The 18,436-nt window shown below is 42.7% G+C and overlaps 1 protein-coding gene across 1 annotated transcript; it reads right to left on the reverse strand.

Moving 5' to 3' along the window:
• Positions 1 to 1,313: 1,313 nt before the first annotated feature.
• On the reverse strand, positions 1,314 to 18,008 carry aldob (aldolase b, fructose-bisphosphate). Its single transcript, XM_064344032.1, has 9 exons — positions 17,855 to 18,008; positions 13,348 to 13,460; positions 12,870 to 13,081; positions 8,992 to 9,046; positions 8,165 to 8,325; positions 7,671 to 7,754; positions 7,021 to 7,195; positions 6,573 to 6,772; positions 1,314 to 1,450 (listed from the first exon to the last, which is right to left on the reverse strand). Exons 2-9 carry the CDS (start codon positions 13,457 to 13,459, stop codon positions 1,355 to 1,357), a joined length of 1,095 nt encoding a protein of 364 aa, XP_064200102.1. The 5' UTR covers position 13,460; positions 17,855 to 18,008; the 3' UTR covers positions 1,314 to 1,354.
• Between the last annotated feature and the right edge of the window lie 428 nt (positions 18,009 to 18,436).

Consider the following 18,436-nt stretch of genomic DNA (forward strand, 5'->3'; position numbering starts at 1 on the left):
CAAGCAAAATTTTCAAGGGGGATCTGTGCCTGCTACTCCTCCAAAGGTCCCATAGGCAGACATGTTACCCAGTGAGATACTACTGAAGTAGCCCCATGGGCCGCAAAATTTTTGTTTTAAAAACCTGTGCACTTCTATATATGTCCATCTTGTGTGTATATCCAAGGTTTTTATTGGCTGATGAAGCTAAATGTCCAAAGGGAAGACGTACTGTTTGTGGGCCTGGAGCATTTATGATGATCTAATCCCTAGGAAAAAGAAGGGGAAAAAAGCAAAATCTGAGGCTTTTGCGAGTGGGCATGTGAAGTTGTGTGTGAATTCTGTCTGTTGACATGAGTTCAGAAGGTGAACAAAATGAATGTTTTTATGGGCTGCGAGTCTGTGGTCATTCTTGTTATTTCTGTAGGAACCCTGAAAAGTGCAGAACTCTCTGTAATGTATAGGTGTGGGTCATCCTGCCCCGCCAAGGCGTAACTTGGCGGAATGGCATACCTGCGATAGCACCCGGCCCCACTTTGAAGTGGTGTATAAACATCATCAAGCTTGAAGATTCCAATGTAGAATTTAAAAAAATAACAAGTGTGAACATTTGCCATACTCCTATCAGTAGTGTTTCTTCAGATGCTTTATCAAATTTGTTGCAAGAAACTGTACTAATGCCGCCCTCTGAAACACTGGCATTGCAAATGTTGCAAGTGGCTGTAGGGCTGCTTTTGGACTTCGTATACATTCCTCACAGCAGACAACGAACCAGATACCAGCTTGTTTCATGAACAACAGCCTCATTCATGGTGGCAAATGGATGATGCTTATTCATGGGAGAAACAGCGCATTCAGGAAATTGGCATAAACAGAGTCAGAAAGTATAGAGGCAAAGCTTTGCTCCAGGCAAAAATAAATATGCATATTCAGTATTGTAGTGTCAGACAGGATTGGATTCAGATCAGGTGCGTCCTAGCCGGTACCCGATCCACAAAATACGGTGGTATCAGGAGAAGATACCGATTCATGGATCCAATCAGGACATCCCCACTTAGTGTATTCCCAACTTTAGTGTTAGTAGGTGTCTGATACTTAAGAGGTGTTCATTGTATGTGGAAATGAATTCAGTGTGAATTGTAGCTAAGAGCAGATTGAAATAGTCAGCATATTATGGCAGTATTTCACATTTATTCCAGAGAGAGGGACCAAAATCATTCCTGTAAACAGGAAACCTGCATGTCTGTTCCCGTGGCACGCAGGTATGTCCAGGTTGTGGGAGGACTTCCTGTTTCATGTCTGTGTGTGGCTCAGTTCTGCAAGGTGAAGCTGTGGTGTTTGTTTTTGTGTGTGTGTGTGTGTGTGTGTCTAGAGTCTAGTAGACATAGCTGGCAGTGTAGAGTGACTGGGTGGCAGCCTGGTCAGCCTGGCCTGAGGGCTTGTACTCTCCTTTGGAAGCCAGACCGTTGATCTGAGGGGGAACAGAGGGAGTAGGGGATCACTGTAACACAACTGTGTTCACATCCACTTTCCTTCCACAGACTGTCTGTACAAATGAGAACCAAGCTTTCAGCTGACCGACATGATTAAGCATGATTAAGGTTAATAGAGATAAAAAATTACTGCCCACTTTTTCAGCAGCCTTGGTTCCAAAAGTAAATTTCCCATTCATTTTCTTAATTGACATTTCAGAAAATCCCTAGATAAAAGAGATTTAAGCATTGAACTGAATCATTCGGCTACGAGATGAATCATGACATTATAAAAAAATTTCAAAAAAATCTTTGGAAAATGGAAAAAAGGCAAAGGTATAATACCGTGTATCTAATATTTTTAAAGAGGGAATGAATTACACATCCCATAAAGTATTGTGAATGATGTAATCAAATCCCTTTCTCCTCACTTCCAACCAGTTTCGACCACATTTTAGGCTAATTACATTTTCTCTTTCATGCAAATGTAATTCATGGGGGCGACATAGCTCAGGAGGTAAGACCGATTGTGTGGCAGTCGGAGGGTTGCCGGTTCAAACCCCGCCCTGGGAGTGTCGAAGTGTCCTTGAGCAAGACACCTAACCCCTAACTGCTCTGGCGAATGAGAGGCATCAATTGTAAAGCGCTTTGGATAAAAGCGCTATATAAATGCAGTCCATTTACCATTTACCTTGCATATGCTGTAGTGTTTTGGGATTTCTTGTACTTAACATTATAGTGTTTTATATTATATCTTTCTATATTGTAGTTTCTGACATTCGGTTATTTTTTATCTTGTTTGCTAGCAAGGCTACACATTACAGTTTCATTTAAACTGTAAAGCTACACTTTAGCTTCGTAGCCTCGCAGTGATGGTTATCGTTAGCTTGATTTCTAACAGATCAAATTATATTTCTGCAAAAAAATGTTACATGAATGCTCATCTTATCTTTTCTACATGAAACTAGTGCTGTCAATTGATAAAAAATTTTTATCGAATTAATTACATGATATGCTGATTAATTAATTGCAATTAATCGCATATATCAAGATTTGCTTTAAAAAGCCCCCAAATGAAGATATTTCAACTCAAAGACATTGCGGCACATGAGTAAATCATTGAATAGAAATATCAAAAGGGGGCATTGGAAATCAAGAAATTGTTTTATTTCCAATCATTTTTCCAAATACATGTCTTTTTATCATTTTTTAAAAATTACTTAACATAAGCTTATCACTTAAGCACCAATGTGGCCATAACAGTCTTTTGCTATGCACGGCAAATTGTGGTCACTCACTCAACTCACTCACTCACTCACTCACGGACGACCTGCGAGGGACGTTTGGTGGGACGCATGCGGAGGTGGTGCTTCGTTTAGTAGGACGCATGCGCAGGTGCATCTCCCAAAATCACCACTTTGAACGGCACAAGATTTTTAAGCACAGCTTTATCGCCTAACGTTACTTTAGCTAACCCTAACATGTTAGCGTTTCGCCTACTTTAGTTAACCTACTTAGCGCGTACCACCGATACAGATGTATGGACACACGGAGGACAACAAATACCGTTACAGAGCTGAGGACATGCCACAGACAGACAGACAGACAGATAGATAGATAGATAGATTCCTTTATTGTCATTGCACAGTGCACATTGCAAAGATGTCAGCCTGCCTGCCAGGCTACGGTGACCTCTCGCCTTGATTACTGCAACTCTCTCCTTGCAAGCCTGCCAGCTTGTGCCATACAGCCACTACAGATGATTCAGAATGCCGCTGCCCGACTCATCTACAACCTTCCCAAATTCTCCCACGTCACTCCTCTGCTGCGATCACTCCACTGGCTACCGGTCGCTGTCAGGATCCGGTTCAAAGCCCTGACCCTTGCCTACACTGCTGCCAACAGGACAGCCCCCATCTACTTGCAGGACATGACTCGATTCTATGTGCCTGCTCGATCACTCCGCTCTGCGGCAGCAGGGCGCCTTGTAACCCCTCCCACCCGCCCAAAAGGATCACAGAGCTTCTCCACCGTAGCTCCCCAGTGGTGGAACGAACTCCCCGTCCCTCTCCGAACCTCCCCCTCACTACCCATCTTCCGCCGTGGCCTGAAGACTCATCTCTTCAGACTACACCTAGACTAACCACCACCACGCTGTATATTTCACTCTAAATCTCCCCCCCCCCTTTTTCATGACACTTGTTACATGTTGCCCCATCCCAGCACTTTTTGGTAATTTGTATTTGTCCTAATACTGTAGCTTATTCTTCTGCCTAGTTGGCTTTGCAGAGGTTAGGTCTGAATAGCGTTCACTGTGTGAACTAAACTGTGCTCTTGGCTAGAAATAGCTGTACAAAATAAGTATTGTACCTTACTGAACCTGTGTTTAGCAGTTGTCTATGACCATGAAATGCACTTTTTGTACGTCGCTTTGGATAAAAGCGTCTGCCAAATAAATGTAATGTAATGTAATGCACAACGAAATTGATTAGCAATCCCGCATTAAAAATAGAACAGAGTTCAAGCTAAACTAATTTAGAGTGCTAAATATATAAATAAAATATAAAATGTATATATTTGCAGTAACCTATAAAACAATAAGATATAAAACAATACAATACGGTAAGATTAGCAGCTGAGATATTGCACTTCAGGATATTGCACATTTGCTGCACTGCAGTGGCCCTATGTACAAGTAGTGCAGTTAGGAATATATACATACAAAGGTGCAATTGAAATGTAAACATCTGTGCAGTCTTCTATAAATTTAACTGCAAGTATTTTAGTGCTGATATTCACACAGGTCCCGAATAGTCAGGGTCGGTGTTTGGTAGTGTCCAGGGTGGGATGGGTCTTTCAGTATGTTGGCTGCTCTACTGAGGCAGCGAGAGCTGAATAAGTCCTCCAAAGAGGTCAGTGAGCAGCCCATGATCTTCTGGGCGGTATTGATGACCCTCAGAAGGCCTCTCCTGTCTGCTGCTGAGCAGCTGGCATACCACATATAATTATCCAAGTTTTACTCATGACTCTTTGTACAGGTGCGCCGTGGGTCTGCACGGTTTCGTGCTTGTTTAACTATTTAACATACTATTTACATGCGCAACTAATGCACCACCGGTTAGAATTGTGCGACACACAGTGAGGGTGCGTTCGTAAATTCACTCTGGTGGTGTCTGCGGCACCCTGAGTGCTCTCTTGTCATTTAGAAATTAGCACTGCTCTCAGAGGCTCAGAGCCACACCGACCGCTCCAGCTGAAAAGCCGGTTTGTCAGAGCGTCTTAACCCCATAATGGCTGACAGTGTGGCAAAATGCGACGGTTGGGTTATTTGGCAATATAGGTAGTGTTATTCAACACGCAGCAACTTACAGTAACATCGGTACATCAATTAATTAACATAAACATTAAATAATATTATATGCATTAATTTGTGTTATTTGTTAATGCGTTGTTTTATAATTAATTAATGAATTGAAATGAATGCTTTCATTTGACAGCCCTACATGAAACATTTAAAAGTAAACTGAGATAGTGGGTGTCAAAATACACTTTTATGTGTGAAATGATATGGAATGACCCCAGGACAAACATAGCTAAAGTGATTTTATTTGTGTGAACATGACTACTGGGATGGGAGACGTATTGGATTTGATAAATAATAAAAGTAAAATAAAACTGTTCAAATAGGCATGACATGCAGACTGATTCAGAAGGATGCATGGCATTACACTAAGAATTAATATGGCTGCTTGGATTTATTCCCTAAGACTTGGCTTCAAACAAAATAGCCAAATTCCAGGCCTACTTAATGAATTCATGCTAAACTATATTTTAACAGTTCACACCTGGCATCCGAATGCATCTCCACATGCGTCTCGAGTGACCACTTGTGATCGGATCTCACTTCCCCGCTCAATATGCAAATAAACACGTACATCATTTCCGTTTGCAAAGACCAAATGCGTTGTTGTTTTTACCCGACGGGAGGCAGCAATGCACTACCTGTGCCTAGTCTGCTGGAAATTAAAAGAAGAAGTAGTTTGCAAAGACCTTGGCGCGCGGGCAAAATCAAAACTAAAACAGACCAGGTCTATTCCTTGGCGTGTTCCAGGCAAACCAAATCACCCAAGACACACTATGCGCTTTTCGAAATTTTCAATTGTTGTTTTGCACTTTAATATAATACCGTTGGCGCGCGAATTAGTATGTACTTCTGCTTACGCAGAGGACGTCAGTTGACTATGCGGTCCTTCAATGTGGCCCAGGACGCATTCGTGTACACACTGCTAAAAGGATTTGGCCATATGCGACCCAGACCACCTCCGAATGTGGTCTGAGTGATCGGATCTCAATGCGTCCTCAATGCGTTTTGGGTGCATTCACACCTGTAGTTAGAGCTGTCCACTTGTGATCGGATCACCGAAGACACATTTTAATGCCAGGTCTGAACAGGGCCTCAGACACACTGCACTCCACTACATGGCCAGATTTGTGGTGGTTTTCACCCCTACTCGCACACACTTTTCCTCATTCCTAATGAAACACATCATATCTGCAAGAGAAGCCATGGTGGAGCAGGTTGCTGACAGACAGTGACTACTTTGTACGTTTCTAGCACTGAACTACATTCTAGCTGTCACCCGTGAACTTCAATGCGGTTCACATCTCTGTGGTAACGGCGAGGTCTCGGATTGGTATAACTCGCTTGAGGATTGAGGGTAGCGTTTAAAACATGATTTCTTCGGTCAGATTTATGGCTCCTAAAGAAGCATATAACATTGTTTCACAATCTTGTAGCTCATGGTAAGTCTACTTTTTACAGTTAATACATAATGTCTTACAAATAATATTCCCTATGGCAAATATGAATGGTATTTCTACTTTTGGAACCAGACATTCACTGAGTAATCGGTTAAAAAAAGTCAATTAATTAATTAATTGAAGTAATTAACAAATGGTTATAGTTTCTGCAACCATCCTCTCATTCACTGATGGCCCATGTACTATAACTAAAGCCAAGTAGAAAAGTGCACCACCCCAAGATCTGAACCTGCAACGTCTCCACCGTGGAGTTACGAAGCGCAGCTCGAGGGTGCCACCCTGGTGGTGGGGAACCCTCACCTTGGCACGAGTGAAGAAGGCCTCTTGTCCAGCCTGCTTGTTTGCTGCCTTGCCCTGCCAGGCAGCGAGGGCAGAAGCCTGCAGGGCACGTCCGTATGAGAAGCTGAGCTTCCAGGGGCGGTGGAGCGGGGTTTGGTTTATGGCGTTCAGGTTCAGGGAGGCCTCCTCCTCACTCTGCCCTCCAGACAGGAAGCAGATCCCTGGATGGGGGGCAGAGTTACCACAGCAATGGCTAAACAAACCCCACCCCCCACCACTACCCCCAGGTAAGCTAAATAGCCACACCCACCCTCTCTTCATCTCTCTGGACCTGTTCAGCAGCTAAATTCCCTTGTGTATCAAACATCCCGTCAATTGAATAGGAAGTTCACTCGAATGATTTAGCTATGTTTGGTGACTCTCCCACTCCCACCCCAACCCCCCCCCCCCTCCACCCCAATTCTCTCACCTGGGACAGAGGTGGGCACGGTGCGCCTGAGGGCGGTTACCGTTGCCATGGCAACCTCCTGGGGGGTGTACTTCCTGAGGCAGGAGTGCCCAGCAGTGACCATGTTGGGCTTCAACAGGGTGCCCTCCAAGTATATGTGATGATCAGACAGGGCCTTGTATACAGCTGCCAGGACCTGGGGAGAGGGTGATGTGGGCAGTTCAAGATGTACACAGGTGCCATGACCTTTGCAGAAAGCATTATGTCTAAAAGCCAATTCAGGTTAAAGACAAGTTGCAACTGGCAAATTGTGGGAGAAGGCATGGTTGCAGAACACAATTGTAATACTGACTCGTTCACATCAAAGCGACAAGATGAGATATTGTTCACAGTTACATAGCAATGATCTCAACTTGTTTATAGTTACTTCCTTGCACACTGATTGGCTAAAAAAAATTAACTATAGCACTAACATATGTTGCGTTCTCAAACTTGCCACCTGTGATTAGACAAGATCAATCGCCTGCAACAGCAAGCGCGCACAACAGATATTCTGAGATCGGGTAGTTCATACTGCTGCAATTTCTCTTTGCAACATTCCAAAATGGCTTTTTTGCATCGCAAATCTTTGGTCTGAACTGTACGTCGGACCATGTGGGGCCCAAACACACCTTCTCTGTGATGTACTGGCAGCGCTGCAGATCATGGTCTCCATCTGGCAGGATCTCAGGCTCCACAATGGGAACTAGACCGTTCTGCACAGTGGGGGGGGGATTGGGGAGAAAAAGGATGGAGGAAAGAGGGAAAAAGGGTGGAGGGGGGGGGGGATTGGGGAGAAAAAGGATGGAGGAAAGAGGGGAAAAGGGTGGAGGATGGGACCCCAGAGATTTATGGGAAAATTGATTACAGCTCAACATCAGCACTGAACATGTCCGGCACATATTTACAGCACACTTTCAAACATCAATCCATCAGGGCTGGAGAGAAAGGGAGAGAGAGAAGTTGGGGAGAGAGTGGGAGATCCAGAGACAGAGGGAAGGATAGAGAAAATACAGTGAGAGGAACGAGAGCATGAGCAGACAGACGGATCTGCAGGGAAGAGGAGAGAGAGATGGATGGATATGGAGTGAAGAAGAGGAAAAGAGTGACTGAGAGCAGAGGCCACCTGTTGGCAGATGCTGGCGTAGCGAGCGAGCACATTGGCGTTCTCAGCGATGGCGAGGGCTGAGGGGCAGCTGGCAGAGATCTTCAGCACGCAGCGCCACTTGGCAAAGTCGCAGCCATCCTTCTTGTACTGTGCACAGCGCTCCGACAGTCCATCCAGACCTCACAAACACAAGACGAGGACCGTAAACACGCTGCCCGCTACACCGCCATATCCTTCCCCCTCCTCACTTGGTGTCTAGCCAGTTTAGGCCTTGGAAAATAAGTGTGTGCACCCTTTGTCGCAGAGGTGGTTTATATGGGTCAGTATTTGGCAGCTCCACCACGATCTGTGAGTCCAACCACAGTGAAAATAAAATGAATTGAATGTGATTATCCAGAAGAATGCTAAATATAAATATAAATCACCAAATGCCGCAAAATGCTAACCAACATTTGCTCAGTTTTTTGTCTATCATCCATATTGTCCATCTTGTGTATGCACATTGCTATGTGCTCATAAAACACAAGGGGTTAAAAAAGGAATGAATCAGATTTAGGTGATACCAGCACTGTGTGTATTAGCATTAGCAGTAGCATGCAGGACACCAGTGTGGTGCCTTGCTGATAAGAGCAGTGGACTCCAGATCCAACCTTCCTGCATTAAACTTTGTAGACCTTGGACCTTGTTTGCTTTAAACAAACAAAACGTCTCACCTGACTTGCTCCTGTAAAAACAACATCCCCACATAGGTGTATGGGGTGTGTGCTGGTTTAGGGTTAAAGGCCAAGAGCTGTGTGTTTTGAAGTGTGTGAGGCAGAAGTGAGCGGCAGAGGGGACGATATTACCCTGCGTCGTGGTCTCTCCGTCCGTCCCATTTAGAACGGCTGTTCCTTTATCCACCTGCAAACAAAAGGGAGCCAAACACCACTGAGAACAGGTCCAGATCATCCCTACTTTTACCACTATTCCTACCACATCCCACCACACTTTTATAAGATCAACACACTATATCACTACTTCTACAATACACTACTACATCTATGGGTGTGCAGAGACGTCATTATCTGTATCTGTATCTGTTCAACCAACAAAATTTGAGTAGCCCCTGTCACGGGCTGATTCAGTGTCGAGCTTGTATGCTACGTGATTCTCGTTCTTTTATTCAAGACGGTGCACACATGCAGTTTTCCCAAATGACGACTTTTTTATTTGGAGAAGAATTGTGTTTGTGTGTGTAATGTCTTCACATGGCAATGTATATACTCTGTCTTGTTAGGTCACATTATTATTATTTTATTTTTTTGTTTCTTTTGTTGAATCAGATCAGGCCTGCCAGTTCAAGTTCATAATGTTGCATTTGTATCTTATTTTTTACTGTTTATATGCATCAAATGTCTAGCGTGTAAATGTTTATGTTTAATGTTTTGCAGTCAAATGGACAGTGAGTATGCAATACATAGGCAATACAAATATGACAGCTATTTTTAATTTGACCGTATGCAAATATAGCCTGTTAAGCTCCGACCCACTTCCGCATCTCAGCTCCACGCACTGCCGGACAGAGAAAGGGAACACACTAACCTATTGTATGCGGGGGTAGATGGCAACTACCACTGCAGTCCAGGTTGACAGTGGGTATTTGTTTATTTATTTTTAATAATTTTGGGCCAAGTAAGGCATCGTCAAATGTTGCTCATTGCTGCATTTCTCTATTTTTTTATTTTCTTTTGTTAGGTACAGTTTTCATTTTCTAATGTATAAAATAAACTTCACTGGGTTCTTTGACACCTCACGTTTCATTTGGCTCAGGCCATCGGCGCTACCCTTATCACCCCATATGCCTATATGACAGCAATTGACAGAGTTATAAGCTATGGGCCTTATTCACCAACCGTTCTTAATGAGAATTTTCTTCTTAAAACCCACTTATGCAGTTTTCACGAAGATTCTGACATTCACCAATGTTTTCTTATTTGGGATTTGTTCTTAGGTAAGAATAGAATCTACGCACACTCAAGAGCACACTTACGCACATTTGAGTGCTGACATGTTTGTGCAAAATAATTGGTTATTGCATTTCTTCAATTCCACAGTTGTATAATATTATAGGATTTAAATTACAATAATATTTTTATAATTTATAATATTTTTAAATAATTATTTTAATTATTTTCAAAGCATTAAGGTGCCAGGTTCCGCCTCAAATGGTGGTTGCCTCAGCGGGAGTTCATCTGTAAATAAATGATAAAAATCAAACCACTGTAGTGACCTTTTATTTTTGGGGGTTTCAATTATGCAATGTTATTGGTACATACTGCAAAAGCAAATGTTTAAATTTTGAATACAAACTAAGGGCTTAGGTAACAATTTTTAAACACATGGACATGGTGAAGAAGAGAACACTTATTCAGAGGCGGCACTAGGGGGGTGCGGACCGCACCGGGTGACACCATCAGAGGGGGGTGACACCAAAATGACTGGCAATAAATTTTTTGTGCAGTGTTTTGTGCAGCGATGGGTTGAAACAGCTAGTTTCTCCAATGCAGTTTACTGCCGGTTGATTTAATTAGCGGTATTAATGTGATGAGAAGCGCTTTGTCGTTTGAATGCATAACACGCAATTCCTTGTGCCCACTCCCACCAGCATTTTTTTTTTTTTTGCCTCAGATTTGACATCAAACCATTTCTTTAATTTACTTCATCAGTTGTGCGACCTTCTCCGGATACAGCGTTCACTGAACGAGTAATAGCATCCCATGCATTTTTTTTTGTTTGTGTGTGTTATTTTATATCCACTACTGATGCTACTAAATATGACAGGTCGTTTGCTGTTCACTTCCTGCAGCAGTACATCCACTTCAGAACTACTGAAGTTTTTCTTACGTTTAGAGTCCGGTGCTCCACCGTCTTTAGATTTTCGTTTGGGCATTCTTCACTTCTCTCAACTTTTCTTTTCAATTTGTGTGTGTGATTTCTGTGTGTGCACACGGCCCTGCAGTCTCATGCCCTTTTATGGGGATTGGCGGGGCGTTTACCTATGCTAATTAGGAACAACTGGCACGCGCTTTCAGTTTACGAGGACAATGGGATTCATCATTATAAGAACACGGTTGCAAACAATTCTGCGGTTTAAGAACACGTCATGAATCTGACGTAGACTTTTCTTAGGGCCTTTCTCAAGAACAAATTTAAGAAAAAACTTAGGAGATATTGGTGAATGAAGCCCTATATTCTCTTAGGTATAAGCTGTTAGGGTACCACGTTAGCTAATATTAGCGCCATGTATGTAGCGCAAGCCAACAGTAGTAGCTAAATAGTGTCAACTGTAGCTGTGGATGTTAGCTAGCTTGCCATTTTAGTTCCCAGTCACTCACTGTTGCATTTAATAGTATCCTGGGCTGACTGAACCACCACACCCAATTGTAATCTTTTTGGCAACAAATTTTTTCACTGTTAAAAATATGGGGGATTCGGGAGCAACTGTCCCAGGTCCGTGATCGCAATCTCCCATCTCTTAAAATGTTAGAAACACCCCTGGTTCTGAGCTGGCCAACCTATAGTTATTTGCAGACCCAACAATGTGAATATTGGCTATGCTACTGGGTGAATTTCCCTTGTTTCAACACCCTGTTGGTTGAAAGGGCCAAAAATTTTCTAAAAAAACAGAAAGCTAACCACCACAACAATTAGTCTGTAGCCTGTTGATGCAGCAAAATTCCTTGTTCTAGCTGGGTTTTTTTTTTATTCATAAGAATATGATAATACTGTAAAAAATGATAATAATGTGTGATAATTTGATAATGATATGATAATAATGTAAAAAAAAAAAAAAAAAAAAGAAAAAGGTAAAAATGCAAAGTGCCTTTGAGCTCAATGGCAGACACATTGAAACCACACGCCAAATATCTTTTCCATAATAGGAGCTGGACACTTAAATACCATGCGCATAAACGGGTGACCACAAGAGCCCACGGCTGGATAGTCTGGCAAGAGCTTTCGGTCGTCGAGTGCATAGATGTAGGCTACATCAATAGGTGAGATAATTTGATTGACACTCTTGCCATTTGTGTTTAATAATTTTTGTTACTTCTACCCCTCACACTACATCATTAACATAACTGCACCTTTACAATATTAATATAACTACATCACTTCACCTTTCCAGCTGTAGGACAACTAGAAATAATTTTCCTTTCTCTGTTCTCCTTTTTTTCTTCATTTCTCTCTCTGAGGACATAAAACACTGTATCCCTTTGTAAGCTCTGAAATGAGCCTGTGTCTGTTAATTCCAACATTCCAACCTTATCTACCACTTCCCCTCAAACTCCACACAGAAAGGCCCCAAGCCGAGATTCGAAACCCACAACCTTCTTGCCGCGAGGAGACAGTGCTACCCACTGCACCACCGTGCCCTCCCACACTTCTACACTGAAAGTAAAATTCCTGTACATTACTGACAACGTTTTAAAAGAAGCATACTTTTTCACCAATATTCAGAATAAAAATCTTTGTTCATATTTTCATTTCACATCAAGTAAACACGTAGGTAACAAATTTCCTTACCGATTCTCTGGAATGTGCAGGACTGTTTTCAAGTCTTGCCAGCATCTAAAATGTTTCAGAATGCCTATCATGCACCACTGTGCCTGACTGACCACTACTGTCAGCACTGATAGCAAGGCAGGGAAGCACTAGTGAGGAAGAGGCGTGTCCACTTTCTCACCTTGATGCCCACCACAATGCCCTTGTCTTTGATGAGCTGGGGGAATGGTACACCCTTGTCCGATTTCTGGTACAGCGTCTCATGGAAGAAGATGACCCCTCCAATACTCTCAGAGATGGAGGGATCAACAGAGAAGAGGAGGTCTCTGAAACAGCGGCGATTCTCCTCAGTGTTCTCTACATTTATCTTCTGGAGCCTTTTACCCATCGTACCTGGTGGGAGAGAAAGAGGGAATGGGGGGGGGGGCAGAGTGAAGGAGCGGAAGACAAGAGAGAGAAGGAGAGAGAGGGAAAAAGAGAGGAGAAAGAGGAAGAAAGAGATGGAAGGAGAGGGAGGAAGAAATTAATGAAAATTAAGGAAAGAAGAGTTTTATGGGGAAAGTTGTGTGGCAACTTCTGGTTGTATAGTTTCCTTAATCCACATAAACAGACACACACACACACAAACTCTCCCTGCGAGGACCCAAAGGCCTCCTTACCCACAGACTCATCAGCAGCCAGGATGCCCTTCCCTGGAGCAACGATGTGCTGGGCGATGGAGGACAGCTCCTGTTTCTGCTCCGGAGAGAGAGAGGGGAACTGGTACGTCATCCTGAGGGTAGAGGGGGAAGCATTAACACACTGCGCACACTAACACTGCACATGCTGAACACTGCACATGCTGCGCACACACTGCACACAAGCACACATACTACAAGGTGTCCACACAAATTTTGTGGAGTTCAGAGAGGCAGGGGCAGACAAGGCATACAAAGGGGCACAACTCACTAGACATCACCCTACATTACACAAAAGACTCTGATGTGATTCCTCAATATTATACAGAGCCAGAACTGCTTCACATCAGAATGTACAGCTGAGGCCAAAAGTTTACGTACACTTAGGCTAAAGATATTCAAACTCAGTTTTTCACAACACAACTTCATGTTACCATGCATTTCTTTTGGCAAGTCAATTAGGGCTAAATCTACTTTCTTCACATCAGAGGTCATTTTAAAACAATCGATTAGAGACACATTTATTTCAGCTTTAATTCACTATATCAGAATTCCAGTGGGTCAAAAGCTTACATACACCAACATGACTGTCTCTTTGAACAGTCTGGAAGATTCTAGAAATTGATGTAATGAATTTTTAGAAGCTTCTCATAGGCTAACTGTCATTAGAAGTTAATTGGGAGTTAATTGGTACCTGAGGCTGGATTTTAAGGGCTTACCTTCAGAGCTACTGAATTTGTGCCCTTGATACCATGGGAAAACCCAAGCAACTCAGCCAAGACCTCATAAAAAAAATTTGTGGACCTCCACAAGTCCAGTTCCAGCTTAGGAGCAATTTCCAAACAACTGAAGGTACCATGAGCATCTGTACAAAAAATTGTATGCAAATGTAAAAAATCTTGGGAGCACACAGACAGAAAGGTGGCACAAAAGAACTCCCAGGGCTGAACGAACTTTGGTTCGAAAAGTTCAATTGAACCCCAAGACAAAAACAAAGGAACTGGTGAAGGAGTTGGAGGCATCAGGTACCAAAGGATCTATATCCACCATTAAGAGAATCCTACATCGCCTTGGCCTCCGAAGAACACCATCCCAATTGTGAAGCACCAGGGTGGAGGCATCATGTTGCAGGGGTGTTTTGCTGGAAAAGGGACTGGTGCACTTCAGAAAATAGATGGCATCATGAGGAAGGAGGATTATGTAGAAATACTGGAGCAACACCTCAAGAAAGAAAATTTAACCTTAGTCGCAACTGGGTCTTCCAGCAGGACAATGATCCTAAGCATACCTCCAAAGTTGTAACAAAATAGCGTAAAGACAACAAAGTGAAAGTATTGGAGTGGTTATCAAAAAGCCCTGACTGGAATCCCATAGAAAACTTGTGGACTGAACTGAAAAAGCGTGTCCAAGCAAAGAGGCCCACAGACCAAACTGAGTTACACCAGTTCTGTCAGGAGGAATGTGCAAAAATTCCGGCAAGGTATTGTGAGAAGCTTGTGGATGGCTACCCCAAGCGTTTGATTCAAGTTAAACAATTAAAAAACAATGCCACCAAATACTAACAAAGTGTATGTAAACTTTTGACCAATAGAAAATAATATCTGATATAGAAAATAAAAGCTGAAATGAATCTGTTAGCTGTTATTTTTAAATTACCTCTTATGGAAATAAAGTAGATGCCCTAATTGACCACACATGAAATGTATGGTACATGAAATGTGTGGAGTTGTGAAAAATTGAGTTTGAATGTCTTTAGCCTAGGTGTATTTAAACTTTTGTCCTCAAATGTATTCATTCTAGTTGCTACTTTGAAGTTCCCAATCTCAACCATCACTTCTTCTTTCTTCACAGTTTGCCTTCCTCCTCCTGTCTCTCTAGTATGGCCTCCTGCTCAGGGCTGAACTTTGTCACAAGGGGCGTATTATTGTAAGTATTGAGAGGAAGAAAAACACAAGTACATAGTTCACAGAGGGCAGTCTGGCTCGCCCACAAAAACAAATAATATAAAAACTCAGCGAGACAGGACAAAATTACCTGACCTCTGACCCATGTAATGAACAAACAAAAAAGTGAGGTAAAGACTAAGTAAACCTTCCCCAGCAGCTTCACAGCGTTAATGTCCAGGTCATGTGGACATTACATTATATAGCCTGCCTGCACACTAATCTCTCCAATTCGGTGAATGTGACTTTTTTATCGATATACAAATATGGTGGCCCAATTAGTTTTCTCTCAATATGTCCCAAAACGGCTGTGTGGTAGTTTTGGTTACGCTTCAAAAGCTCTTGACAGCTCTTGACGCTATTGGGCACAAACGTACCCGCGAAACTCAATACCCTTAAAATGCCATAAGAAAAATCCCTTGAGAACAACAACAACGATGGCTCTCTGACTAATCAAAATGATAATTGAAGATATCTCCAAAATAAGATCGGTCTCCATTCAAGATATCCATAACTTCTTTGTAGATATCTTAATAGGACTTGTGACTAGTAATAACTCAAATTCCAAGATATCTCCACTTTAGTTATAACTCCAGTTCAAGATATCTACAATTGTATTATAAATGTCTTAGTTTCACATATCAAAAAAGATCATTTAGATACCTTAAATCACGAGGAATTAAATATCTTTAATTGAAAAAATGACTAGTCAGAACTAATATGGCCCCACCAGATCCCTTGGCCCTGTAATATCTGCCCATGGCTTGTCCTATCATTCCTATGCCGACGACACACAACTCTTTCTCTCCTTCTCCCCATCGGACACACAGGTCCCCGCCCGCATCTCCGCTTGCCTGAGGGACATACAGAGCTGGATGGACAATCACCACCTGAAGCTCAACCCGGGAAAGACGGAGCTAATCTTTATTCCTGCTCTATCCTCTCCCCTCCTCGACTTTTCCATTTCCTTAGGGGACACCGTAGTGACATCATCACCCTGCGCCAAGAATCTCGGAGTGATGATGGACAACAGGCTGTCCCTCTCCAACAACATTGCAGCAGTAACCCGGGCATGCAGATTTTTCCTATACAACATCCGCAGAATCCGCCCCTTTCTCACCACCTACTCAACCCAGCTCCTGGTCCAAGCAATGGTTCTATCCCGCCTGGACTACTGCAACTCTCTTCTGGCTGGACTACCGGCATCTGCCACCAGACCCCTGCAGCTCATCCAGAATGCTGCGGCTCGTCTGGTCTTCAACCTCCCCAGACACTCCCACGTAACTCCCCTGCTCACTACCCTCCACTGGCTGCCTGTTATAGCTCGCATCAAATTCAAAACATTGGTTCTAGCATACCAGGCAGTCAAGGGATCAGCCCCAGCATACCTTCACAAGATTTTCAAACCCTACATGCCAACCAGATCCCTCCGTTCTGCTACCTCAGGACGCCTAGCACCTCCCCCTCTTCGCACCTGCACTTCCAGAACACGTCTCCTGTCTGTTCTGGCCCCACGATGGTGGAATGACCTCCCTGTGGAGGTCAGAACAGCTGAGACTGTGACCCATTTCAAACGACGACTGAAGACCCACCTCTTCAGGCTGCACCTCTCCCCATCCCTCCCTTCCCCCCCTGTAAATGACTAAACTTAGGGGTGTAACTAGGCAGATGTTTAATAGGTGACTTAGTTGATGCGCCAGTCTTAACGACTACTTGTATTTTTATTTATTTTTATTTTTCCATAGATTGCGTTGTTGCCGTTCTCGTTGTTAGTGTTAATCAGTTTAACCACCAGGGTCCAAGTTGAACTATGCGGTTGTTCCCTGTACTTGGACCGGTACTTCTCTCTAGGGGTTTCGTCATACTTGTTCCTGGTTATGGTTATACACTTTGTTGTACGTCGCTCTGGATAAGAGCGTCTGCCAAATGCCTGTAATGTAATGTAATGTAATATGGAGGTATCTCTAATTTGAGTTACGATTAGTCATAATTTAAATGAAGCTAACTGGAATTCACGTTTTGGATAGTCAAAACTGAATTGTAGATATCTTTAATTGGAGGTACCATAACTGAATGGCTAAAGTGACTGCAATATTACTATATCTTAAATTAACGTTTTTTCCTAATCAAAATGCAATCATAGATATCTTAAATTAGCGTTTAGACCAATCACAAATTAATTACAGATATCTTTAATATGAATCCGGTCAGGCTATTAAATGTTAAAAGGGCTTGCCATAGTTATTCAAAAACATTCCTTCCGTTAAGGTGTCACATTGTAGTCGAGCTCGAACGATCATTATCTATTACTTTACTGTCTGTCACCACACCACTAACTATCAGGCACACCGCGTCTCGAGCCCACGAACTAATAAGCCGAGAGCACAATCAATTTACAAAAATAAAATATGCATTTAATTGCCAATTCAAACAGCTTACTCAAACACATAAGGGCCCAGCCAACCGATAATTGGTTTAGAAAATCAGTAGACATTATAGTAATTACATAATATAGTAAAGTTAATAGTAAAGTTTTTAATGCTTACTTCGGAAGTCTTTTGGTCTGCGTAGTCACAGAAAGTACGTAAGTTGCGTGATCTCCTGAACTGAGGAAGAACGGTGCCCACTACCGCACTATTTATTAAAGACCAGCTTCTCTTATGACGTATGTTAAGTGTAAGTGCGTAAGGTTGATTCTTTAATACGATTGGTCGAGAGGAGATGAGAGGGGTGTGGTAGTTTCCCCAGTTGCATTACTTTTTATTTGCTCGAAAGTTTGAACGAACTGGAAAAATCTCCTCTACTAAGGTACGGATCATTACATAGGCTGTCATTCTATTCTGTGAATTGTCAGTAACTAAAACCAAAACAGACATCGAACTTGCATCGAACAGACAAGATACATGACCGAGGGGCCCAAGCAAAGCAAACTACTTGGGGGCGTGACAGTACTACCCAATACCAGATTCGCAAAAGTATTACCATCTGTGCAGTTAGCCATCGACAAAAAAATGGTTAGACTGAATTCTAGTGTGACTTACAAGTGAGGTTATAAGGACAGTGCTAGACCTAAAAATTGGTGTATAATATGTTTGAGTGTGTGTGTGTGTGTGCGTGTGTGTGTGCAT

The sequence above is a fragment of the Anguilla rostrata genome, chromosome 7 (assembly GCF_018555375.3).
Source record: "Anguilla rostrata isolate EN2019 chromosome 7, ASM1855537v3, whole genome shotgun sequence".
In the NCBI taxonomy this organism is placed as follows: domain Eukaryota; kingdom Metazoa; phylum Chordata; class Actinopteri; order Anguilliformes; family Anguillidae; genus Anguilla; species Anguilla rostrata.